General features: G+C 40.9%; 2 protein-coding genes across 5 annotated transcripts in view; both read right to left on the minus strand.

Annotated features, from left to right (window-relative positions):
• Window positions 1-9,643: 9,643 nt before the first annotated feature.
• abcc1 (ATP binding cassette subfamily C member 1 (ABCC1 blood group)) overlaps window positions 9,644-27,143 on the minus strand; it is a 144,085-nt gene continuing 126,585 nt past the window's right edge. For 3 of the 4 annotated variants that reach the window (XM_079643383.1, XM_079643382.1, XM_079643381.1), the window contains exons 27-31: window positions 21,746-21,892; window positions 21,363-21,521; window positions 20,437-20,603; window positions 11,375-11,569; window positions 9,644-11,261 (exon numbers count right to left, since the gene is read on the minus strand). In XM_079643383.1, coding sequence (XP_079499509.1) covers window positions 11,153-11,261; window positions 11,375-11,569; window positions 20,437-20,603; window positions 21,363-21,521; window positions 21,746-21,892 — 777 coding nt within the window. In that variant the 3' untranslated portion in view covers window positions 9,644-11,152. The remainder of the gene's footprint in view (window positions 11,262-11,374; window positions 11,570-20,436; window positions 20,604-21,362; window positions 21,522-21,745; window positions 21,893-27,143) is intronic. The other variant, XR_013801392.1, reaches the window with a different exon arrangement.
• LOC307015043 (protein FAM200C-like) lies at window positions 22,767-26,573 on the minus strand. Its single transcript, XM_079643392.1, has 2 exons — window positions 23,943-26,573; window positions 22,767-23,704 (listed from the first exon to the last, which is right to left on the minus strand). The coding sequence occupies exons 1-2, from the start codon at window positions 25,452-25,454 to the stop codon at window positions 23,228-23,230; spliced, it is 1,989 nt and encodes a 662-aa protein (XP_079499518.1). The 5' UTR covers window positions 25,455-26,573; the 3' UTR covers window positions 22,767-23,227.

Here is a 27,143-nt window from a genome sequence, read left to right on the forward strand (position 1 = left end):
TTGATGTGAGTGTGGACGGTCGGAGCATATACTGCGTTAGCTTAGCCGATCTCCATTCAGAAAAGACGCATTTTAAAAGGTTTTTCGCCTGCTGTCTGTCTGCAGACTTGTCAAAGCATTAATTCATGGTTTTTACTATCCGGTATCAGTATGTTGTTACTTCGGCATCATTTTGAAACTTGTATTACAATTAAGTCACGGTCAAATATGTTCATTTTGTTGTAGTTGTAGCCCCCTTGCCAGCGATTCTCTCACTAGTTTAGCATATTCAGCCCGGTTGTTGGCCCGGAAAGAACCTCGATTTTGGAGGGCCAGAAAAACTGTGAAAAAGTACCCGTTAGACGGAACCACCCCTAGTGGAAACGCAACAAAAAACGGGCCAGGTTTGCCACGGCACGCTTAAGCCGTGCAGCAATGGAAATTCGCAATAAGTAAACCTTCTCAGACATGAAATCTTTTTTAACTTGTTTCCTTTTTCCAGACACAAATGATCATATTCTCTGGTTTAAGTAGTCATTGAATATGTATTATCTTTGGTGAACACCTCAGATTTTTATTTTCCTACAGATAAAATAGTTGCTACGTTGCTGCACTGTATTAGTTGAGATTCAACAAGAAAACAGTATGTATTTCAAGAATGTTTGCATTTACTAATCTGGCAATCGCTATAAAAATTATATAAACCACCTTAAGGCTGAATATCCAAATAAATTTGTACCTATAAGGAAACCCTCATTTGTAAAGGTTAATACCAAGGTTGTGGTTAAAAAAGTTGTGATTTATAATAATCTTAATCTCCCAGGAAGGTTCCTAATGCAGCAAAAGGACCTGTAAAGTACCAAAGTGGCAGACATGATAAGAGCTATTCAGATTCTTTAGATCAGGGGTGGGGAACCTTTTTCCTCTCAAGGGCCATTTCAATTTTTTCAACATCCTCCGAGGACCGTAAAAATTACTGACCTGTGCTTTAAAAAACCAAAATCACAGCCCATTAATTTGGCCTTTCTTTCATTCTGTGCAAAGAAAAAGCAACCTCTTAATCCAGATATCTTACCATGACACAAGATGTGTGCAAACGTATTTAGTTTCTTATCCATGTGAACATGATCTAAGTGGGGGAAAACTAATCTCCTCTAGGGGGGTCAGGAGGCATGCTCCCCCGGGAAGATATTTTTTTTTGAATGTTGGAAGTTAAAAGCATCAATCTGGTGCACTTTGAGAGCAACATTAAGAGCTCTATGGATACATCTCTCAACACCCATATGAAACAGAACTGTAAGCAGATTTTATTTTTCTTTATGGATATTTTACAAATCACTCCCCTTTTAAACTTTATTCTTGTTTATTAATAACAACTTTTTTTTTTACTGTCAAATATGTATTTTATACCTGTTTACTGTATTCTCTTATTTATTTTTTTATAACTATAATGATCATATAAAGATGTGCCTTTACCTCACTGGTTGTAGAAAAAGCTTCTTATATCCGTTAGCATAGCTAGCTAACCAGATGCTAATAACAACAAAGTTATTGACTGTATGATCAGTATGACAGATGAGCAGATGCCACTGAGCTTTCAATTTGTGAAGTGCCGGAGCGGCGTTCTGGTGCTCTCCGGTAGCCCTGTCAGACGAGACATATACCACGTGATGACACGTTAGGCTCGTGTTGCGTTCAAGGACCCTGACCTTAGCCAGGAAAAACAGGCACTCGCTTGTTTAATTATTTTGTGGTCTAGATTCCTTTAATATTTTTCTTTTTTGCATGTGTTTATAAATCAACCGGAGGTTCCCGACCCCTGCTTTAGATGATGCAGAAGGAGCTTCAATGCGAAGTTTATGTGAAATAGTTCTTTTTTTGAAATAATGGTTTTAGTGTGCAATTATAGGTTTTAATGTTGTATTTTTGTTAATTTAAAATAAATCATACTCCCAAAAAACGTATACAGCTTTTATTAACATTGGAATTTACTGTGTAAGCGGCCGTGGGGGGAGAGCTTTAGAGAGCTCTCTCCTGAAAGACTGAGAGGCTCTGATAGCCTCAGCTCAGTGAGGTAAAGGCACACCTTTATATGATCATTATAGTTATAAAAAAATAAGAGAATAGATTTGTATCTATTCTCTTGTAGTATAAAATACTATATGACAGTAAAAAAAGTTGTTATTAATAAACAAGAATACAGTTTAAAAGGGGAGTGATTTGTAAAATACCCATAAATAAAAAGAAAATCTGCTTACAGTTCGGTTTCATATGGATGTTGAGGGATGTATCCATAGATCTCCTCATGTTGCTCTCAAATTGCACTAGATTGATGCTTTTAACTTCAATATTAAAAAAAAAAAGTCTTCCCGGGGGAGCATGCCCCCGGACCCCGCTAGAGGAGGTTAGGTCCCCCCCCACTTAAATCATGTTCAAATGGATAGGATACTAAACACATTTGCACACATCTTGTGTCCATATCTTTCTGTTTTGGTGGTCATGCCACAACCGTGCATGCATGCGCGAGTCATAATGAGTGTCTGCATTTGGGGGGGGGGGGGAGAGCGCCAGCTAAAATCTTGCCTCGGGCAGCAAATTGATCAGGGCCGGCCCTGAGCGTATAAGGTAATAACCATAGCCTGTGTATTTAAGCCACATATGTCAAACTCAAGGCCCGGGGGCCAAATCAGGCCCTTGATGGTTTTAATTTCGGCCCGCAGCATAATTTAATTACTATTAGATCTGGCCCGCCGGTATATTGCACGCACACCTTCACTCCATCCTGAGGATTTCCTGACCCCAAACATTGATGAACTTGCCAAGTATCTGCTTGAACTAGCATCACAGAGCAGCAAACTGAGTTTCAATGGATGTTTCCTCCTGCACTTTTTCTCTTACGACAACAGGGCATGTTTGTTTTTTTCTTTGAGGGAAATTGTTTTTTTGAAGCTGTTGTTGTCCTGTGGAAAAATGTAATCATAAGAAATGACTCCGGAAAGGTGCAGATAGAGCCATAAGAAATTAATGCAACTGATTATGTAATGTTTAATGTTGTTTTTGTAGGCAATAATTTAAGCTTTGTTAGTTCCAGTTTTAAAATGTGCAATAAGTTAATTTCAATGAGTTTTGCAATAAACATTGAACCAGCCCGGCCCTCGACTAGTACCGTTTATTTTTTATTTTGGCCCACTGTGTATTTGAGTTTTGACACCCCTGATTTAAGCTAATAATCTGTGTATGTATCGATTTTTCTCGTTTTGCAAATTAATTGTATTCCTGCTGTGTACCGTGTACTGCCCTGTGTAGCGTTCACTGCCTCCCTGCCCTATGTATTTTCTAACTCTTTTATTGTAAAAGATTACACCTAACGTTGTGTCCGGGTGAGCTAGTGTTACATATTTGTAGTTGTCGCGTTTGAACGCTGCATTGTTTGGATACAAACTCAAGACGGAGGCATTCAGTTGGCTAGCTAGCTTCACCATTTCTCTTACAGTAGCTCATGCAGGCTTATGGTCGCGAGAGGGTCAGTGACAGTGTGCTGCTGGTTTACCTTTAGTCCTGTAGTCCTGTTATCTATAGCAGGAGATTAACGCTGCCGTCTTGCATTACATTTGATGAACCGTGATGAGGGGCAAAAACGGCTTTTTTGCCGTTTTAATAGCGCAAAAGCAATCCAGTTTCATCCATCGCCGCCATCTTCCTTCCCCACAAACCGGGGTTGCAGTCGAATAGTCCATTTAGCTTAGGAACCTTCGTCTCACTACCCGATCTGCAGCTCTGCCCGATCTGCAGTGCGCATGTGCGAGATGGTCCGCCATATTTGGCAACTCCGTACGGCAACCCAAGTAGGACATTTGACACAGTGGCTTTTGGCAAAGCTCAAAAAGAAAATTCGAAAGGGATGAGTTATTGTTATTACAACCAGTGCTTGAATTGAAATAAAAAAGGTGCCAGTACTCTAAATCAGAAACAACTATTTGGCACAAAGTCATAGTATATCCTATAATGCTGGTGGGTTTGTCTCTTTACTGTATATTTTAGAAAGGCTCACTGTACTTAAACAAAATGACTCAGGGTGCATCTGAGATTAGAGGGGGTGCAGTGGTAAAGTGCTATTTTTATAAGTGGGGAGTGGACCTGACACCCTCTAGTCTAGGGGGGTCCGGGGGCATGTTCCCCCGGGATTTTTTTTTTTTAAATATTGAAGTTAGATGCATCAATCTGCTGCAATTTGAGAGAAAAATGAAGAGATATATGGATACCTCTCAACATCCAAAATGAAACAACTGTAAACAGATTTACTTTTTCTTTATGGATATAAAAGAAAGTAAAGCTTGACTCCTACTGGCTGGTTAAATGACTCCTCGTCCCTGAGGCCACTACCAGTTTTTTGTGCCATTTTGCTGGATTTATTTGTCAATAGCGTTGCTGCACAAAGTGATAGCAAAAAAATTGCAACTCTATTTGGGAACAGTGGGGCCGGGCCTCAAATCTTATAGAGGGGTCCGGGGGCATGCTCCCCCGGTAAGATGTTTTTTTAAATGTTGGACTTAAATGCATCAATCTGGTGCATTTTGAGGGGATAATAAAGAGACTACACCCATATGAAACAAAAATGTATACATTTAAATAATCATAAAATCATAAGTACATGGCCATAACCTATAACATACAATATCCAATATGAAAAAACATTGAAACTTGTTTATTTATTTGTTTTTGGTTCATTTATAGTTGTGAGTGTGTCTGGGCTCCTGAATCGGCCTCTCCTGTCTCCCTCCTCTCCCCCCTGCTCCTCTTTGAGGCAACAGCAAAGACTAGTTTTAGCTCTCAACAAGTTTATCTTACCTTTTTTCACCTAGTTAACATTTTGTTTGTATTATTCATGCATATTTTACTAATCACTACCCCCTCAAATGGAAATATGTGTTTACATAAATGGTGACCGAACCGTTTGAGACCCACTGAGATAACTTAAACTAAGTTAACTATCTAAAGACTCAGAGAGTAATTTACCTCACCAGAGCTATAGTTATCAGCCTCTCAGTCTGACAGCAAAGGACTCTCCCTCCACCTTGTTGTTGAAAAAGCTCCTTATATCCGTTAGCGCAGCTAGCTAGCACCAGATGCTAACAACAATACACGTAACCGGTGCGCGCGCTTTCTCGCTCGCTCGCGCCACACATACACCAACACACACCCTCCCGAGCTTGAATGACACACAGAGACCAATCGAGGGCATTAGTATGATCTGTATGCAAGTGGCAATGTCGGCAGGCCACGTCATGTAGACAGCCAGTCACCCTCTGTGAGGCAGAGTCAGACCCACATTTGCGCTGCGTTGCGTTTACAATATATACGTATATTGCCGGCGGCTGAGTACCGGCATTTTACTGAGTACCGGCAAGGTGCCGGTGTTACAGTATAAGTTGAGTCATGACAACTGGCGACATTCTATTATTTTCGTCATAGGAATCCGGGGCGTGTACATTGAGGACCCATTGTTGACTTACCAGGAAAGAAACATCGTTTGTCGTTTACGTTCATCTTTTGCTATATCTGCCTTCCTAAGATCACTTTGCTGCACATTCAGTACTCGTATGTGAGGTTGTGGGTGAGAGTCCGATATCGTGACGCTTACAGGGAGGTATCGAACATTACAAAGTAGGTGACTGTGTGGATGCCTGTTCAAAACATTGCAAACTTCAATAAATCATTTAAATTATATATTTGTGTCCGACTTTCATTTGTTCATCGTTCTTAATGTGATGTATAGTAGCTTTGATAGCTGTCCATACCTTCAGACAGCCTAAAAGTAAAACACAAGTTGTTTATTCACAGCCCGAAAGCTCATCGAGATGACTGGATCAGTCATGACAACTTGTGATCAGCTCCGATTAAATTGTGATATCAATTCTGTAGCTATTCTCAGGGCCGTGGGAAGTAGGGGTGCTGAGGGTGCTGCAGCACCCCCTGGTGGAGGACAGGGGATCTGCACTTCCACAAGATATAATACCAAAAAAAACGAATTTTCAGCCTTGATGTAACAACATTCATAATTAAGTAAAGATAACACCCTTTTTTCAACCCGATTACATTTTCCGTTTGCCCTGTACGATGGGCGCTGTAGTGATGAAAGTGAGGGATGTTGGCTTAGCAGGCGCCCGCAACTCACAGCCAAAGTGAGAGAGATAGAGAGAGGGGATACCGCGGGGATACGTTATCTCAGTGAGTCTATCTCAGTGAGTCTCAAACGTTTTGATCACAATTTATGTAAAAAAATATTTCCAACGCACACCTTTATAATTATTAGGATAAATAAAAACAGGTTTGAAATCATTCCAATATATACTATAGGACAGTAAACCAAAAATATCGTTTAAAACTGGAGAGATTTAAAAATATACATAAATAAATAAATGTTAACTGGTAAAATAAGATATGAATGAACAACACAAATAAAATAAGTTACATTTATTTGTTATTGGCTATGGTAGGTTATTGGAAATGTTCACATATTTATTTGATTAATAAAATGCAAACTGATCTGTTGTACCCTCTAGATCAGTCTACTAATTGGGCGCTCAAAGTGCACCAGATTGAAGCATTTTACTTTAAAATGTTAAAAAAATCTTCCCCGGACCCCCCTAGAGGATGTGAAGTCCACCCCTCCAATTAAAACATGTTATAATACTAAATACATTTGAAGCCTTGTTATAAGCTTTCCACCATGTCAATATGTTTTTCTTTTTGTAGTGTATTGGTCTTTAGTAGAGGTTTTTCATTGCCAGCTAAAATCTTGCCTATAGGGCAGCACATTGGTCAGAACCAGCCCTGGTGTCATCCCCACAGCACCCCCCATTTGAAACATGTTCCCACGGCTATGGCTATTCTCCAGGGAGCACGTTTTTTTTATGAAATACCTGTATCCCTCTCATCACAACAAGACTCTACACTGTGCAGGAAAAACAATTACATACATGAAAATAACCTTGATGCATGGGAATTAAACACACAAACTAACAGATAAATCATCAGAAGAAGGCAGAGAGGAAGTAAATAACAACAGGAACACGGAAGGCAGACAGAATTGCTTAGACACGGGTGTCACATGAAATTTAAATGTTCTGGAAAGTTCCTTATACAGCTTTAGCCTTTTTTATCTCATGAAGTCCCTAAGTGACACACACTGAACAGTCTGGGGTCAAGGTCCTTGTCATTTGCTTTTGTCTTCCCATAACAACATGTCCAAGATGTCCATGTGTCAGGCTAAAACATGTGACAGAACTAGCTAGATTTGGAAAGGTTTTTTGTTGCTAAAGTTAATATTCAAGCCATTTAAGAATAAAAATGCTTACATGACATATCATTTGTTAAACATTAAGCTGTCTTCGGCTCTTTTCTGCTGTAACAAATGTAAATGTCCCCTCTGTGGGACGAATAAAGGTATTCTGATTCTGATTAAATTTAACCTGTTGTGGAAACATTTCTTGATGAAATTGATATGAAACAAATGCCATAAATATTGCTGTGACACATGGTGTCACACCGGGACTTTAACCCTAAACATTCACAGTAAACCCGGAGTGACATATATGCACAATTAGAAATATGATTATGGTCTGGTCAGTTAATTTAGCTGATTCAATTATATTTAGTTAACATATGCTTTATTCTTCAATTCATAGCATGTTCAAACAAATGCAAACCAAAACATCATCCTTGTTAATTAAGTTATAAATAAGAGTTACTTTACCATTAAAGCCCAGATATTTGACACTAGGGAGGTTACTTGTCAGAAATGTGTCTATTTAGTCTAAATGACGTTCCCCTTAATTTCCCCAAAAGTAGAAATGGGTCGGGGTTCTTATGGGTTAAACGTATAGGCTTAAAGGCATAATAGAACTACCGTATTATATGTATTCAACTTGTGCCCCGCTGGACTTACTTTTCTGTGGTTTACCGTTACTGTGACATATCAGTATAGCCACGGAAGATAGTTTGTGTGTTTAATTCCCATGCATCAAGGTTATTTTCATGTATGTAATTGTTTTTCCTGCACAGTGTAGAGTCTTGTTGTGATGAGAGGGATACAGGTATTTCATAAAATAAACGTGCTCCCTGGAGGTTAGCTACAGAATTGATATCACAATTTAATCGGAGCTGATCACAAGTTTTCATGACTGATCCAGTCATCTCGATGAGCGTTCGGGCTGTGAATAAACAACTTGTGTTTTACTTTTAGGCTGTCTGAAGGTATGGACAGCTATCAAAGCTACTATACATCACATTAAGAACGATGAACAAAGGAAAGTCGGACACAAATATATAATTTAAATGATTTATTGAAGTTTGCAATGTTTTGAACAGGCATCCACACAGTCACCTACTTTGTAATGTTCGATACCTCCCTGTAAGCGTCACGATATCGGACTCTCACCCACAACCTCACATACGAGTACTGAATGTGCAGCAAAGTGATCTTAGGAAGGCAGATATAGCAAAAGATGAACGTAAACGACAAACGATGTTTCTTTCCTGGTAAGTCAACAATGGGTCCTCAATGTACACGCCCCGGATTCCTATGACGAAAATAATAGAATGTCGCCAGTTGTCATGACTCAACTTATACTGTAACACCGGTACTCAGTAAGAAGTGCCGGTACCACATGGGTAAAAATCAGAAGTGCCGGTACTGCGTACCGGTGAGTACCGGCCCAATTCAAGCACTGATTACAACGTGACTTCACTAGTAATTAACAACTCTTTTTATTGGGTTCTTTTATTTGGGGTTAAGTACATTCAGAATAAGTGATACATGAATTTAACTTCTGTTCGACAGCTATCATACTGAATACATATTTACTGTGAATGTATGCAAAAATGTATGGCATATAATTGTCTAACAGAAGTTAAATCCATTTCTCACTTATTCTGACAATGTACTTAACCCCAAATAAAAGAACCCAATAAAAAGAGTTGTTAAATAATAGTGAAGTCATGTTGTAATAACAATAACTCATCTCTCTCGAGTTTTCTTTTTGTGCTTTGCCAAAAGCAACTGTGTCAAGTGTCTAATATTTTAAAGCTGATTACGCAAATGAAGATGTGCATTAATACAACTTTTAATATACTCCTTTAATCATACATATGTAAAACAAAAATGCTCACCAGAAGCATACTTTTTACAGCCAAGACTAAAGAATGACACAGATCCCATGTGGCTCCAAATGTTCCCACATACTACATTCACAATGCCACAATCATGACTTGGTAACAGTCATCATCCAGGAGCCTCACACTAACAAACTAGCCTAACCACCAGTGACTATGGGAATCTAGTCAATGGAGGAAAAATATTATTTATTGCATTGGAGTCAAACACAGCATGAGACTATACAGTATGTGCACACTATGGCAAACTTTTAAGATGAATCTTAATTAATTTCAGAATAATTTCCCTCGGAATTGAATACATTAGATCAAGTTATTACAGTGACAATGAAGTGAGTGCAAACATTCAGTTCCTATTAGAAACAAAGGGCTCTATAACTGGCACAGCCTCTTAGATTTGCACCCTACATTATGTCTTGTATGCAAGTTATGCAAGTTAATAACATACAAAAGTAGTACACGTTTCAAAATGGAATCAGGAAGGGAGGAATTTGTTTGTTCAAGGTAATGTTCTTTTAATGACAGCAGTGCAAAGCAGTAACATCTTCATAGTGATACATCAAAACAATATACAATACAGTAGCTCAATGCACTTACATCATTACTTCTGCTGTGTATTTTTAAGATTCATTGACCTGAACTTGAATGTTTTATTTTTACTATAACCAGGGCTTCTCAGAGCATTAAACTGCTACCTCGTGCACACTCTAAACTGGGAATTTATTTCTCCATGTCAGCATCTTATCAAAACGGTCAAAATAACGCAGTAACTTACTATCATCAAAATGGCAATGTAAAAAACCCTGTCGAATCAACTTCTAAACTGCTGTCAGTCACAATACAAATATTTATAATGGGTATATAAAACGACAAAATGAACATTAAGAGATTATAAGCATTCATTTTGTGTACATTCAGTACAATGTCACCTCATTAGAATTCACCTAAAATAAGTCTCTGACCTTATCAGCAACTTGCATGAACACATACATTTAAAGCTGTTGTCGATTAAACACAAACACACAATAAATACAATCAGTGGTGGATGTAAAGTAACAGTCAGTGTTATCTATCTAAAAGTTTCCCAGAGTTTTTGCGTTGTTGTGTTTTATGCGATGATGTTCAATGTCACAAGCCTTCCCTTCCTGTCACATCATCAGCGCAACTATTTTTTCTGACACATCACTTGGCACACCTTGTGTTGCTCCTCACACAGCCACATCGTTCTGGTGATGCTCTGAAAATAAGACAACCGCAAAACACTCCTCTCTCACAGAAGAATCACTCCAACTGATGTTACATTCAACTATAAGAAACAAGTGCATTGCCCTATTTCAGCTAGCTTTGGTAGCTATAAGGTCCAAGAATCAGCTGAGTCCCAGTTCCACTCGCTACTAATTATACATTGATTTGAGTCAACTTTAATGTACCTGCTTTACAGATAAGCTCTTGGATGTTTTATATGTTCCTCCATATAAGAAATGATATGATAATGTCTGCCTTATCCGTTACACTGAGTGCAGGTTACAGTTAGCATGAAACTTTACAGTTACAGTTAGCATGAAACTGTAAAGTAGTTGATTTCTTCAATAGTAACTGTAAAAAACAGCATAGTCCAAACGATTAATATAGAGGAAATGTTGTATGTTCTAACTATATATTATGGAACTGGGACATCTGCATTTGAAAACAACTGGGATGTTAGAATGCAGTCTTTGGCACTATATGATTTTGTATTTACAAGACAACATACTTGATGTCTTCTTCTGACTTCAGTATTGCTTACCAATGCTAGAAGGACCAGCAGTGTTGGAACAGGTCCAACTAAAACCCTTGTTCTCATTAACACCCTTTCTTTAATAGTCAAACACAGTTGTTCCAAAGTGTAGAACAACTCCTCACTTTATCTCCCTCCTCTTTATTTCAGGACCTAATTGCAGGACGGCAGAGGAGCTGTGGTGGCTCAGAGGTGATTCTGGACAGTGAGGAGCCTCCTGCTTCACACCAGCCCGGCGTCCTTGGCCATTTTGTAGAATGCTCCTCTTTGAGCAATGAGATTGGAAGGGGTGTCAAACTCTGCCATCTCTCCCTTGTCCAACACCAGGACCCTAGAGGACCAGAACACTGATGAACTGTCACAGTACGAGGAGCAAAAGAACACTCACGTCACTCAACTCACGTCACTCACTCACTCACTCACTCACTCACTCACTCACTCTACCTGGAGTAGTCCATGATGGTGTTGAGGCGATGAGCGATGGTGAGGACGGTGCAGTCGTCAAACTGTGAGCGGATGGTGGACTGGATCAGGTTGTCTGTCTCCATGTCCACAGCAGCTGTGGCCTCATCCAAAACCAGGATTTTGGTCTTCCTCAGCAGAGCTCGGGCCAAACACAGCAGCTGCCTCTGACCTACACTGGTGGGAAACACACATGCTTCCATAAGCCAACAGATACTTAGGATTTCTGACAGTCATTTATTAATGGCAGTTTTTTTTGTATGTATTGTGAACAGGACGCTGCGTAAATGTGGTCCTGCCTCACACAGGGTGACTGGCTGTCTATGTGGCCTGCTGACATGGCCACTGTCACACCGATCATACATTAAAGCCCTCGATGGGTCTCTGTGTATCAAACAAGCTCGGGAGGGTGTCGGTATGTGTGGCGCGAGTGAGTGTACGTGTTTTGTTTTTGTTAGCATCTGGTGATAGCTAGCTGCTCTAACGGCTATAAGAGGCTGTTTCAACAACAAGGTGGAGGAGAGGTCTCTGGTGTCAGACTGAGAGGCTCAGATAACTACAGCACAGTTAGGTAAAGGACTATTTGAGTGTTTAGATAGTTAACTTTAGTCTAAGTTATCTCAGTGGGTCTCAAATGGTTTGGTCACCATTCATGTAAACACATATTTATTTGAAAGGGGAGAGATTAGTAAAATATGCATGAATATAAAAATAAATGTTAGCTAGGTCAGGGGTTCTCAAACTTTGCCATGCCAAGGACCCCATATAGCATTATCCTCTGGCGGGGACCCCCCTGTTGATTTTTTTTTTTTTAAATGATGAGTACATAGAGAAACTTCTTCCGGTTCCTTCGTCAAAAACCAATGCAATTTCTCCATAGGATTTTGGACAATAGCTCGAAATAAGGTCTGTGGTTGACACACATTTAAGAGAGGGATCACGTTTTGTTCAGCCGGATAATCTCCACATGTCAACCCTAGTTTTATAATTTTTGAATCATAAATCTAGTCGCCAGAAGCAAAATGCTAACGTTATGCTATAGACGAACTACAAGCCAGTACAGCAGCAGGGTCGCACGACTTCAACGTCACGCTAAGTTAAGATTGTTTCATCTGAATTGCACTGAAACTGCACTTTGAACACTTTAAATATATTAACATTTTAAACTGTATACCCCGGTTATCTAGGCCCTTTTTGTTTTGTTTAATGTATACCACGTTTATCTAGGCCTTTTTTGTTTTGTTTTATGTATACATGTCACAATGTGGGAAACGATATTTCGATATTTCTGGATGTATAACACATGTAGAATTTCTGACAATAAAGCTGAATTTGACTTTCGCGCGCTTGCATATTTTAACAAAGCTTTTCATTTTAGCCACACTGAATTTAACTAGAAGTCATTGCTGTGTCAATAACCAGTCTGATATCGTTTTACAAAGAGGAAAAGAAGAGTGTAGATAGGAGAGAACCACTACAAGTCAGGACACGTAAAACAGTGCAGCCTAGATGAAGGTGTGCTTACCGGTGTTGTCAGGGCTAGCATGAGGGACAAGGTTTATAGTGTCGGTGAGTAGTGATAGCAAGAGTACCGTTAACCTAGAGTTAATTTAGTCACATTAATTCCCATCAACAAATCCATTTTATGTGTCACATGAAATCTTTATTAGGCAAGGCAAGTTTATTTATATAGCACTTTTCAACACAAGGCAATTCAAAGTGCTTTACAAAAAATGAAAGACATTAAGAAAATGGCATTTAAAATCAGTCATTAAAAAGAAAAGCTAATAAAATAAACATTACAAGAAAAAATAAGTTGATAAAAGTTACAGTGCATTCTAAGATATGAATAGTTCAATTAAAAGCAGCGACAAAAAGAAAAGTCTTCAGCCTGGATTTAAAAGTAATAAGTGATGCAGCGGACCTGTAGGTTTCTGGGAGTTTGTTCCAGATATTTGGAGCACAATAACTAAATGCTGCTTTACCATGTTTAGTTCTGACTCTGGGGACAGAAAGCTGAGCAGTCCCTGAAGACCTGAGAGATCTGGATGGTTCATCATTTAGCAGGAGGTCAGAAATGTATTTTGGGCCTTAACCATTCAGTGCTTTATAAACAGCAGCAGTATTTTGAAATCTATTCTTTGACACACAGGAAGCCAGTGTAAAGACTTCAGAACAGGAGTGATGTGATCCACTTTCTTAGTGTTAGTGACGACTCGAGCAGCAGTGTTCTGAATCAGCTGCAGCTTTCTAATAGATTTTTTAGTGAGACCTGTGAAGACACCATTGCAGTAGTCCAGTCTACTGAAGATAAAAGCATGGACAAGTTTTTCCAAATCCTGCTGTGACATTAGTCTTTTAATCCTAGATATGTTCTTTAGGTGATAGTAAGCTGATTTAGTAACTGTTTTAATGTGACTGTTGAAACTCAGGTCAGAGTCCATGACTACACCTAGATTTCTGGCTTTATCTGTTGTTTTGAACATTGCAGGCTGAAGCTCAGAGCTAACTTTTAAACGTCCTGCTTTGGCTCCAAAAACCATTACCTTAGTTTTATCTTTGTTTAATTGGAGAAACTTCTGACACATCCAGTCATTGATTTGTTCAATGCACTTACTCAGTGTTTGAATTGGAGCATAGTCTCCTGGTGAAATGGTTACGTAAATTTGTGTGTCATCTGCATAGCTATGGGAACTTATTTTGTTGTTCTTCATTATCTGAGCCAGTGGTAGCATGTAGACGTTAAACAGAAGAGGCCCCAAGATTACAAATATTACACACCAGAAAACACAGAAATATCCATGAAATAAACATACAGTAGGCTATAAACAATTAAAGGGATAATTGGGAAGGCATTACAAATGTAAATATATTTTAAATAATAAAACAATCCCACCACCACAGGTATCTACAGGAGAAGAGGGAATTCTCTCCACAAAATGTGAATGCCCATGTGGAGAATGGAAATGCACTCATGCGGCTGCATGAGCCATCTTTGCCATCCACAATTTCAGCTGCACTGACACCCCCTGTCAGTGGAAGAAGCCAAAGGCAGCTAAACGTATGCATTCAGTGGAGGAGCTATTTCCTCCAACCAATAACTAATTTAACCCGCTGACAAGAGAGCCCACCTCCGAAGATCGTGACTGGCTGAGGGACAGACTCGGGGGCAGGTTCTCAGGAATTTCTTGGCTTCTCTCCCCCGAGCCAGAAGAGGAACACTGCAGCTTGGAAACACCTACTGTTCCTGAAATGATCAAATCTGTTGGGCATCAGGGACCTGAGGCAATTGTGGCAAGCATGGCATTGTCTGAAGAGCAACAGAGGGCAATTCAGGTGGCTACCACTGGTCAGCGAACCAACCCAAACTGGCATTTGTTCAGGAAAGGAAGGTTGACTACCAGCAACTTTGGAGCTGTCCTGAGGTCAAAGCGTGTGACCGCTTCCCTTATTGCCAGGGTGCTAGGGCAACAACAGGCCCTTGATGGTGTTTTGTCTGTGCAGTGGGCAGGGTATATGCAGGAATCCTGAGGTCAAATTTAATACCTTTTAAGACCTTTTTTAAGACCCTTTCCATACATTTTAAGACCTCATCGCAACTTTGAGTTCTAACCGGTTACATTGGCTACACACTTCACCTCACATTTACTATATTGATTGTAAGATAGCACAACTAAACAGAGTGCAGACAGACTACTGAAGCCTCCTCTCCACATGAACTTCAACCTCTCTGTGAAGGTCAGGTTTAATGCAGTATGCTGCTTTGTTGCTTCTGTACTCTGTGCTCTTTCATTCCAGTAAAACTCCTCAGAAACCATTAGAAACCAGTATTTGACCAATAAACAAAACAATTGACAAAACTTTGAACTATGAAATATATTAAACTTTGGTGAGCTTCAGCGGGGTAATGCCATTTAGGAGCTCCCTCACAAATACCCAGGGGTTAAATTGGGCTGGGGCTGTCCGGGGCTAAGCCCTGGCACATAGGACGATGCACTGACGTCATCACCCTCACACATTTGTCATATGTTTACAAAAAACGATATATATGTTAAGACTTTTCTCGTTCTTAATATAGACTATATTAGGGTCGATATGTGTTGACTTTACTTTAAAATAGCAGATCTCTGTGACCGGATATAGTTTGGTTTAGACCCCGGTCCCACGAGGACGCATACGGTAAAACGCATACGCAAACGCAAAAAAGTCTTCCGTTCACACGCATTCGATTCATTAATGTGTCCGTTCACACTAGACCGCTGGAAATGCTGGAAACGCTGTAATACATATGCCAGGCCTGTAAGTGGCGCTGCTGCCGCCACAATATACACCAAAAGCAGCGAAGAAGACCCCGGAGCATGGTTGCCATGGTTGCCCTTCTGTTTATTCTCCGCGGTGGACGGCGTGTTCTCCTGCTGTATATCTCTCAGGTAGTCCACCAGCAGATGAAAAACACCCACCTCTCCGCCTCTTCCAAGGGACGAGGGAACCGTGCGGCAGTTTCCGTAAAAAAAAAATGTTCCGCCGGTCAACATGTCTGTTAAAGTTTAAATCTTCCGTACAAAATTTGAAAAGTGCAGATCAGAGGTCTTCCTTGTTATTTATTGAGCTTTAAAACAAATTGATAACGACTCTGTTCTCTGTATAATAATATTTAATAAACGGTGCCTGCCTCTCTTTTCCTCCCCCTCTTCTGACAGCCCAGCAGCAGCAGGAGACGTGGGGAGAGGGAGGCGGGCTATTTCATCGTTATCAGAAAATTATCATATAGGGCTTACACACGGAGCCGTTGGACCCCCAGAGCGTTGCGTATGCCGGTTTACCCCCCCCCCCCACAGAGCGGAGCAAGGCAACGAAACTTAAAATAAGAAGCAGCATTTTACAGCGCGCTATGCATGGGGCCGCCTTGAGGGGGTTTCCCGACATGTCGTTTCACTAAATTAAAGGGTGTTTCATGTTGTCGTTGCTGTGGGACTTCTTAATACCTTGGAAAATGCCGTTTAATACTTTTTAATAGCCTTAATTTTCGCTAAATTGATTTATCAACTTTTAATACTTTTTAAGACCCCGCGGACACCCTGAGTGGGGGACTATGAATGAATGTGAGGGCGTCAGGGCATTCACCACTGCAACCCAGATGCAGGTCCATGAGTCAGATTTGTGGCTCTCCCAATCAGGATTGTTGGGGGCATCTCCAGATGGTCTGGTAGGGTCTTCCGCTGTGCTGGAGGTAAAGTGTCCCTACGGAGCCAGGGAAATGACAATTAGTGAAGCATTGCAAATCAAGGGCTTCTGTGTCTGTAAGGAAGGAGAAACATTCAGCCTGCGTGAGGAACATCCTTATTGGCACTAAGTGCAAGGTCAGCTTCACCTCACTGCAAGAAAGAAGAAGAAATAAAAAAATTGTGAATCGTTTTTAATTTACATTTACTCGCCTTTGCAATGTTGTGGTTGTTGGAGTGTTAGGTCTCCTGTCAGCTCGTCTGTTGGGAAGATATAAAATATTAGTTTCATGGAAGTCACCCCGTCACATATAAGAGCATTAAGACATACAGTACATAGGCTAAAACAAAACATCTAAAGATATAACCTTAGACTTTGATAAGTCTCGTGAACATTTTCACTATTTTGACATTTTTATAGATCAAAATTGAACTAAAGAAATAAATGGTAGATTAATCCATATTGAAAATAGGTGTCAGCTGCTACACTAATTATAATAGTTATATTTCTTAATTAATTAAGATAAGATATTACTGTATTGATCCCAATTTGGGAAATGTTTGTGTTGCAGAAGCATAACAAGAAAAACAAAATATAAGTTATTATATATACAAAAGTATGTGAGGGATGGGATATTAAATTGAATATAAATGTAAAATGTACATGTGATTTTACGTCCAAGAGAAGCTATGGAGCAGAGAGTTCTCTGCCAGCCAGAGGTGATTTGTTATTAGTTCAATATGTCAAACTGATTTCCCTGACTACAATCTTTAGTTACATGGTGAAACGTTATGCTGCTTGTACTAATTAGACTTATTATATAAGCCACACAGGTTTTAATAGGATGTATTCATTATCTTTACTTACGTTGAGGTCTTTTCAGCAACGCCATCTCTAAAACGGCGATACAGTCACTACCCATCATTTACATTTCACCGTGACATGGACAAAAATGTAACGTCAGCTTACCTCATGGCACGAATCCAGACTCTCCTTTGGAAAAAATTGGCCGGGAAATGATAGAACAAGCACGTTTCATGCGAAGACCTGTGGCTGCAACCCGGAGCAAATCAACAAACCATTGCGTAGCTAACTAGTAGCGCTAGCTTTAGCTAACGTTAGCTAACAAAACGAACTGCCAAGTAAAATTGGAAAACACTGGTAATTAATTATTCTATAATTTTTAAAACTACGGTGTTAAAAACGACAATTTCAAAAATACAGATTCTAATGGTCAGATATAGATATACAGATACTAAAGATAGGCATGTACTTGCTTTCAAGCAGAACACAGGGGAAAACAAACTTAGCGGGAGTGTTTACGTGTTAGGCGTAATGACGTACAACGGCCTTGACAATTTCTGTAGTCCTATTCAGCCACTCGGTAACAACCATCGTTTTTCAGACACGTAAACTCTTCAAAAATCACCAGTGGGGTCACTGCTGATGTATTTAATGTCGTAGAAAAAAACGTGATTTATCTCTTAAATTTGTGTCAACCACAGACCTTATTTCGAGCTATTTTCCAAAACCCTATGGAAAAAATGCATTGCTGTTTGAGGAAGGAACCGGAAGTGCTAAAAATGCTAACTTACTTCCGTGTTTTTGGACGCTAGCTGAACAGCCAATCAGTGTTATCCATTTGTCCGACTTCCGGTGGTGTTCCTGACGCCGATTCATATTGAATCTGCAAGAAAAGGCATCAGGTCGGCAGAAAAGACCCGACGGTGCGGCGCACACCACTCCGAATAGGGCGTGCCCACGCTCATGTTCGGCCCGACTCCCATTTACTGCCGATTTTGGGCTGGTGTATCTGGGCCCTTAAGACCTCAGAAATCGGGAGCATTTCAAAATGCAAAATTGGGGGGGGGGGGGGGGGGGTGCTAGTGGTAGTATAGCTAGTGGATCGCCGGAGCTGTTAGATTAACATTAACATGCTTATTGTAGTTGTGAGTGCACTGCCTTGCGGCCTGTAGCACCGTCCTTGATGGAGCATATGTGTGGGCTGGACCTGTATTTTACAGGAAAGGAGTGAGCAGAGAGTAGAGTAGTTGTCGATTCTTGTTCTGTTTTCTGTGAATATCTGCATCACCCTCTCAGACTTTGCGTTTCGCGCGCTACTAAAGAGACGTGTTACCATGGAAACCAAACAATGGTGTAGCTTTATTAAAGTCCGAGTGGAAACAGTCGTGTGTAAATCTGATTTTGTCAGAAATCGGGAGAAATGCGGGGGAAATATGACCCCGGGAGGAAACCCGGGAGAGGGCAATGAAATCGGGAGTCTCTCGCGAAAATCGGGAGGGTTGACAAGTATGGTGCGCAGACAGGGATGCTGTTCATCAACACATAATGAAATAAGACTCCACGGTTTGATGATTGATAGGTGTGTGGGCTGTCTTTCATTTTGACACACAGAACAATGTTATAATAAACATACATACATACATACTGTATGTTAAATGGATATATCCACCTTCTTTCATTTATCTTTCTATTCCCACAACAATATACATAAAGAAATGGCATATTTTGGACATAGTTCGAATGGTGATTAATCATGATTAATTAATTTTTAAGCTGTGATTAATCTGATTAAAAATTGTAATCGTTTGACAGCCCTAATTTGTATATATATATATATATATATATATATATATAAAGATATGACAAATTAATCATACAGCTTAATACATTTTCTTAATATATATTTGTATTAATAATTAATAATCAGTTATTCTTCTATTTTTTTTTGGGATTTATCTTTTGTTTGTCATTCATTACATTCATTGTGTGTTCTGTTATAAATATTCTGAACACAATATTAAACAGTAGTATCAACAGTAAACATATTTTTAAAGTGATTTCTGTCTTTATAATATTATATAATTTTGAACAGTAATATGACCAATCAACATTTTTTGCATTTTTGAAAGCTACTTATGCCTTAATAATATTATATATGATATTCAACAGTAATATTAACAATAAATATATATATATATATATAAACAACAATATTTGCTACATCCGTGCTCTCAATCAGCTTCAGAGCGAAATATTCACTAGGTCTCATTTGCTCCAAAAGCTGAGCAGAAACTCAGTCTCACTCTCAGTAGCGGCAGCTCGACTCTGATTGGCTTGAAGGGCGGTCGTGTGATTTAAAAGAAAAATATGAATAAATGAAAAATATTAAAAGATTGGCATCAAAACACACATAGATTAATAGATATGCAGTTATTAATTACATCTACAAAAATAAAAAATTCCCCTTTCATTCAAACTTTGCGTGACCCCCCCTGGCGGCCCCCCGGGGGATCGGGGCCCCCCCTTTGAAAAACATTGCCCTAGAGGATCTGAGGTCCACCCCCACTTAAAACCTGTTCACATGGATAGGTTACCAGATTCTTTTAAATAGTAACCTATGTCCCGAGGTAGGGGACTGGCTGGGTGTATTATTCCCTGCCTGACTTATTGTCCCAGTCCGGCACTGATGGCAGTGTTAGAGCCAATTCCAAATAAAAAAAAAAACAACACAACCTGCAGATGTTTCACATTACAGGTGTACCAGGAAAGAGAAAAGCTTTCAATGAGAAATGCTTTTGACTGTCCCTGATCGTAACCGTATAAATAAAAAAGCCAAGTAGAAGTAAATTGAATTAATTGCCAAGTGAGAACAGTGGAGGTGATGATTTCCCTATTGGCTACGTTTGCAAACAAATACTTACTTCACTTTCACAAGCCAGACTCAAACAAATGCCTTGTTCTCTCTGCAGCTGAGCTGAGTTTTTGCTAGTTGGCATGGCTGAATATTAATCAGTTACCTGAGGTTCTCTCCTCCTTCACTACACTCCTGGTTGAGTTTGTCTGGCAGGCCGGATACGAAGCTCTTGAGATGTGAATACTCCAGAGCTCTCCATGCTTCCTCATCAGAGTAGCTGTCAAAAGGATCCAGGTTCATCCTCAAGGAGCCTGAAAACAGCACTGGGTCCTGTGAAGAGGGGGAGGGATTTAAGTCTATGCACGATCCCATTTAGGAAAAGTGCATTCAGCCAGGCTGTCTTTTCATTCCACGCATCCCATCAATGGAATTCAATACCACAACCAATAAGAGAATCCTCATCCTACTACACATTCAAGCACAGTGTTAAAAAGTGGCTCATTAATAATCAACAGTGTCAGCACTGATGTGTGGGTGTAGGTGCGTATTGTGAATGTTTTCTTTATTATCATGACTTGATCCTTACCTGTATTCAGTGATGTCGTCTATTGTAAATATGTACATTTTTTGGTATAACAATGTAGTGGTATTTTAATTCTTGCTTGTAGGATGCCAATCACCATCTGGCAAAGGGACTATCGGTGAAAACTAGCCTTCTGGCTAATTCGAGTACTTTTACATGTTTTTAATATGTTCATTAATGTACACTGTCCCTTGTTTTAAATAAATCAATTCAACCAACTGTTTTGTTATCAAGATTTTTCTCAGATGAGGGAGGCCACAATTCTCGCCACTTTCCTTGGAAGGTTGCTATAAAGGCCTCAAAGCTACACTTCCCACAATGTGATTAAATAAATCATGTGTCAAAAGACAGACCTAAAAGGAAGTGTCCCCTTTGAATTAGGACAATGTATTTTTGTTTTGCTTGGAAAAATTATATTCAGTTTACTTTGGGCCAGCATTGATTTTCAAACCCTTGCAGAACATTCAAATTGAAATCCAAACCTCTTGTGTCCTCTCTGCACTGACCTGTGGTATGATGGTGATTCTAGAGCGAAGCTCATGGAGGCCCAGCTGAGCAATGTCAACCCCATCAATAAAGATGTGGCCCTCCGCTGCCTCGATGATACGGAACAATCCCAGCATTAGGGAGGATTTCCCCGCTCCAGTGCGCCCTACAATCCCCACCTTGTCGAAAGACGTAACAGCAAAGGTTACTGGCCGGAGACAATCTTCACATGCATAACTCAACACAGAGAAAATGCAAATAAAAATCTTATACTGTCCAACACTATTCGTCATATCACCCAAGTACAGTGACATTCTATCAAACACAACCCCTGAATTCACCCACAATCAATATGAGCATTGTGAGTGGCCCCCTCCTTTCAGTGTAGTGATGTAAAGCACACCTTCTCTCCGCTGCTGATGTTGATGGTGATGTTGCGAATGGCGAGGTCCAGATCTTGGCGGTAACGCAGGCAGAGGCCCCTCATGTCAATGCAGCCCTCAGTGGGCCACCCCGGGGGGAGGCTGGAGGTCTCTTGTTCCCACTCTGCCTAGTGGTCAGAGGACAGACATGTTAAATATGTAGGTATGTATTTTATATATATATATATATATATATATATATATATATATATATATATATATATAAACACACGCACATATACGGTGGGGCAAAAAAGTATTTAATCAGCCACCAATTGTGCAAGTTCTCCCACTTAAAAAGATGAGAGGCCTGTAATTTTCATCCTAGGTATACCTCAACTATGAGAGACAAAATGAGAAAAACAAATCCAGAAAATCACATTGTCTGATTTTTAAAGAATTTATTTGCAAATTATGGTGGAAAATAAGTATTTGGTCAACTACAAACAAACAAGATTTCTGGCTCTCATAGACCTGTAACTTCTTCTTTAAGAGCCTCCTCTGTCCTCCACTTGTTAACTGTATTAATGGCACCTGTTTGAACTCGTTATCAGTATAAAAGACACCTGTCCACAACCTCAAACAGTCACACTCCAAACTCCACTATGGCCAAGACCAAAGAGCTGTCAAAGGACACCAGAAACAAAATTGTAGACCTGCACCAGGCTGGGAAGGCTGAATCTGCAATAGGTAAGCAGCTTGGTGTGAAGAAATCAACTGTGGGAGCAATTATTAGAAAATGGAAGACATACAAGACCACTGATAATCTCCCTCGATCTGGGGCTCCATGCAAGATCTCACCCCGTGGGGTCATAATGATCACAAGAACGGTGAGCAAAAATCCCAGAACCACACGGGGGGACCTAGTCAATGACCTGCAGAGAACTGGGACCAAAGTAACAAAGGCTACCATCAGTAACACACTACGCCGCAAGGGACTCAAATCCTGAAGTGCCAGACGTGTCCCCCTGCTTAAGCCAGTACATGTCCAGGCCCGTCTGAAGTTTGCTAGAGAGCATTTAGATCAGGGGTTCTCAACCTTTTTTGGGCCAGCGCCCCCCTGTCCATTATCCAGGTCTCTTAACGCCCCCCATCAAAAAAAGTAGACTTATTTTCTTCCCTGAATATTAATGTTGACTAAAATTCTGTGTTATATCATTTAAAAAAGCATGTCACTGAATGCCAAATAATAGATTTGATTTAACTGGGCAGTTGGAATATCATTATCATTAGTTTACCAGAGAGCAGAAAAGCCATGTGAATGTGAATAAAAATGATATTTATGAGTGTTAAACAAACTCAGACAAGAGCAGAGACTACAAACAGACTGCTACGGAACAGCAGCAATTTCACACATGTCCAGTGCAGAACAAACAGTAGGCTACAAAACTGTACATTAGGCCTACAGAACTAACAGGTCGGAAAGGTGTTGCATTTCGCCAAATTGCGGGGGGGGGGGAAGGTTAGTGTGAGCCCTGCGCTTGGTGGTTCTCCGCCAGTTTCTTCACTGCGGGTTGCAGAGAACTTAGTTTCAGTCGCAGTGCACCTGAGGCCGTCAAGTTCAAGCGATTGCGGTACTTGGAATGCATGTGGAGGACCTGGCTGAATCCCTGCTCCACGAGGTATGTGGTTGGGAAAGCCAGAAGAAGCAGCCTCGCTTTCTCCCAGAGAGCCGGGTAACGCTGAGAGTATTTGACCCACATGTTGCCCCAGCCAGAGGTGCGGAAAATAGCTTGGGCCTCATCGTCACTCTGGATGTCGATGAGATGCTCCTGTATTGCTGGCTCGCATTCCGCCACGTCCGCCTGAAAGGGCTGCACCACCCAGGTGGGAACATCGAGGTCCAAAAGATCTCTGAAGCGGATCTTCAAGTCGGCATTCACCATCCTCAGGTGGTCTGTGTAAATGAGGAGGCGCTCATCGGTAAGAGCCTCAGACACCTGCAATGAGTATAACCAGGAAATTGTTATCGGTGCAGAATGTTACCATCCGATTTTAAACTGGTTATTTTATTGCTAATTAGTTTACTAATTGATGTTTCTTTATTCTCATAATACATTCAGAACATAAGTTATTTATACTAACCAGGAACACAAATATAGTGTTGCATAGACTAGCCTACATTTATTACATGTATTATTTATTATTATCATTATTTAGTAGCCTAGGCTAGATCACCTTGGTCAACAGCGGGAAATGAGCAAACTGCCTCCTGCCTATGCTCTGCCGGTATAGATCCAGCCTGGAGGTGAGACTGTGGATGACCGCCTTGCTCTGGATCAGAGTAACTCCTTTTCCTTGGAGCTTCAGCGTGACTTCATTCATTTTGCCAAAGAAGTCTGCGAGGTACATGATGTCGCAGCGGCTGGATGACACCTGTTCCCCGAGAGCTGCATCCACCTCCTCCAGGAACTCCACGATGCTGTCAAACAGCTCACAAAAACGAGCAAGGCAGTTTCCTTTTGAGAGCCAGCGGACATCAGTGTGGAGAAGAAGACGCTCAAAGGTCTCATCATTTTCCTGACACAGCTGTCGGAACAATCTGTTATTCAGGGCGTGGGCTTTTATTTTGTTTATTGCCTTTACTGCAACATTGAGAGACTCGTGGAGAGGTGGACTTTTAGATTTGGCCACCAGGTTGTGGCGGTGCAAGACACAGTGGACTGTGAGGACATGCGGGACCTGCTCCTTCAGCAGAGTGGTGAAGCCACGGTACCTGCCGACCATGGAAGGGGCACCGTCAGTAGCACATGCGAGGATGTTGTTGATCGGGATTGACTTCTCCTGTAGATAAGCATCCAGTGCATTAAAAATGGTCTGGCCCTTGGTGTCTGTGACCAGATATTTGGAAAAAAAAAATTCCTCAGCCATCTCCTGACTGTTGGAGGTGCTATAGCGGACATAGGCCATCAACAGAACATTGTTGTCAGAAGTGGTTGTCTCATCCAGCTGAAGGCTGAATGGAGTTTCCCGCAGGATGGCACACAGCTGCTCCTCTATATCAGCGCCCATTTCATCAATCCTGCGTGCTACGGTATCATTACTGAGTGGGATGGATTTCAGCACCTGTGTGGGATCACGCTCCATCACAGTAGATATGACCTCTTTGATGGCAGGGAGTACTAACTTCTCTCCGATTGTGAACGGCTGCCCACACTTGGCTATCAGCAAGGAGATGTTATATGACGCTATTAGCCCGCTGTCAGTCTGGGTGGTCTTCCTAGCGAAGAGACTGCTGATGGTGCTCCTACCATGTTTCTCTTTGAGGGCCTGGAAGAACGGACGCTCCTTATCTGCCTTATCCGGGTGGATCTTGGTAAGGTGCTCCTTTAAACGTGAGGGTTTCATTCCCTCATTGGAAAATACATGTTCGCAAAGTAAACACATTGGGAGTTGTGCATTGGTAGGAGACGGTATGAAGCCATAGCTAAGATATTCAATAGAGTACTGTCTGCATTTTATCTTTTTCGCGGCCATTTTGCTGATGTGATATGATTTTTGTTGTTTTATGATGCTAATGACAAGACATCGTGCCGGGAGCGGACCGGAAGTCGTTGTAATTTTGAACAAACAGAGCTCTGTGTGGAGCAGCCTGGCTAGCCAGCTCTTCCATGTCGTAGCAGACATAGAAACGGGTATTATTTTCATAAACTGACCACTTAGTTCGAATCTGTTAGTGGAATTTGTCATATCAAAACATATCAAAATGTAACAAAGTGACACATATTATTAACAGTCGCGATCCCAAAATTACAACGACTTCCGGTCCGCTCCCGGCTGCTTTTTGTAGGGTACGTTCGTAAATGCGCTCAGAGCGCTCCGAGCGTCCCCGTTCCACAGTCCAGAGCGCTGCGCTCTGAGCGCTCACAGCTGGGTGCTCTGGCGGAACAGACGGGTTGTCCGAGCGGACTGACCGTTCGTGCATTTCCGAACGTACCCGTAATAACACTGCTGACAGCTGAACCAATCGCAAGCAGAGTTGTGGTTTCCTATAGCAACAAAAGATGCTGACAGCTGCTTTTTGTACAGGAAAAGACGCTGTGGCCAGCGTTTTTCATGACAAAAAGACATTATGCGTGAACGCCCCCCAAGAACACCTCAACGCCCCCCTTTCAAAAATATTGCTTCCAGCGCCCCCCGATGTTCTCTGAACGCCCCCTGGGGGGCGGTACCGCCCCCGTTGAGAACCAGTGATTTAGATGATCCAGAAGAGGATTGGGAGAATGTCATATAGTAAAAACTCAACTAGACGTGTTTGGAGGAGAAAGAATGCTGAGTTGCATCCAAAGAACACCACACCTACTGTGCAACATGGGGGTGGAAACATCATGCTTTGGGGCTGTTTTTCTGCAAGGGCATTGAAGATGAAACGTGGCTGGCTCTTTCAGCATGACAATGATCCCGAACACACCGCCCGGGCAACGAAGGAGTGGCTTCGTAAGAAACATTTCAAAGTCCTGGAGTGGCCTAGCCAGTCTCCAGATCTCAACCCCATAGAAAATCTTTGGAGGGAGTTGAAAGTCCGTGTTGCCCAGCGACAGCCCCAAAACATCACTGCTCTAGAGGAGATCTGCATTGAGGAATGGGCCAAAATACCAGCAACAGTGTGTGAAAACCTTGTGAAGACTTACAGAAAACGTTTGACCTCTGTCATTGCCAACAAAAGGTATATAACAAAGTATTGAGATGAACTTTTGTTATTGACCAAATACTTATTTTCCACCATAATTTGCAAATAAATTCTTTAAAAATCAGACAATGTGATTTTCTGGATTTTCTTTCTTCTCATTTTGTCTCTCATAGTTGAGGTATACCTAGGATGAAAATGACAGTCCTCTCTCATCTTTTTAAGTGGGAGAACTTGCACAATTGGTGGCTGATTAAATACTTTTTTGCCCCACTGTGTGTGTATACACACACACACACACACACACACACACACACACACACACACACACACACACACACACACACACACACACACACACACACACACACACACACACACACACACACACACACACACACACACACACACACACACACACACACACACACACACACACACACACCCACCCACACCCACACCCACACCCACACACACACACACACACACACGATGAGATAATTATATATATACACAGACACATAGATACACACACACTTACAGGTATGTGTCTGTGTGTGTATAGAAACTAAATTGTAAATGAAGGTTGTATGGTACAGCATGTAAGTGTGTTGTGTCTGGCCCTGAGGTCATTATCATTAACTTAATTGTATCAAATTAGTCAACTTGTATAATTTAGAAGTTTCCTCTCTGTTTAATCCTAAATTGTAGGTTACATCTAGCACCAAGAAGAAGCAAGGAGATGTCAAAAA

This window comes from Notothenia rossii (assembly GCF_949606895.1).
Source record: "Notothenia rossii genome assembly, chromosome: 8".
In the NCBI taxonomy this organism is placed as follows: Eukaryota; Metazoa; Chordata; class Actinopteri; order Perciformes; family Nototheniidae; genus Notothenia; species Notothenia rossii.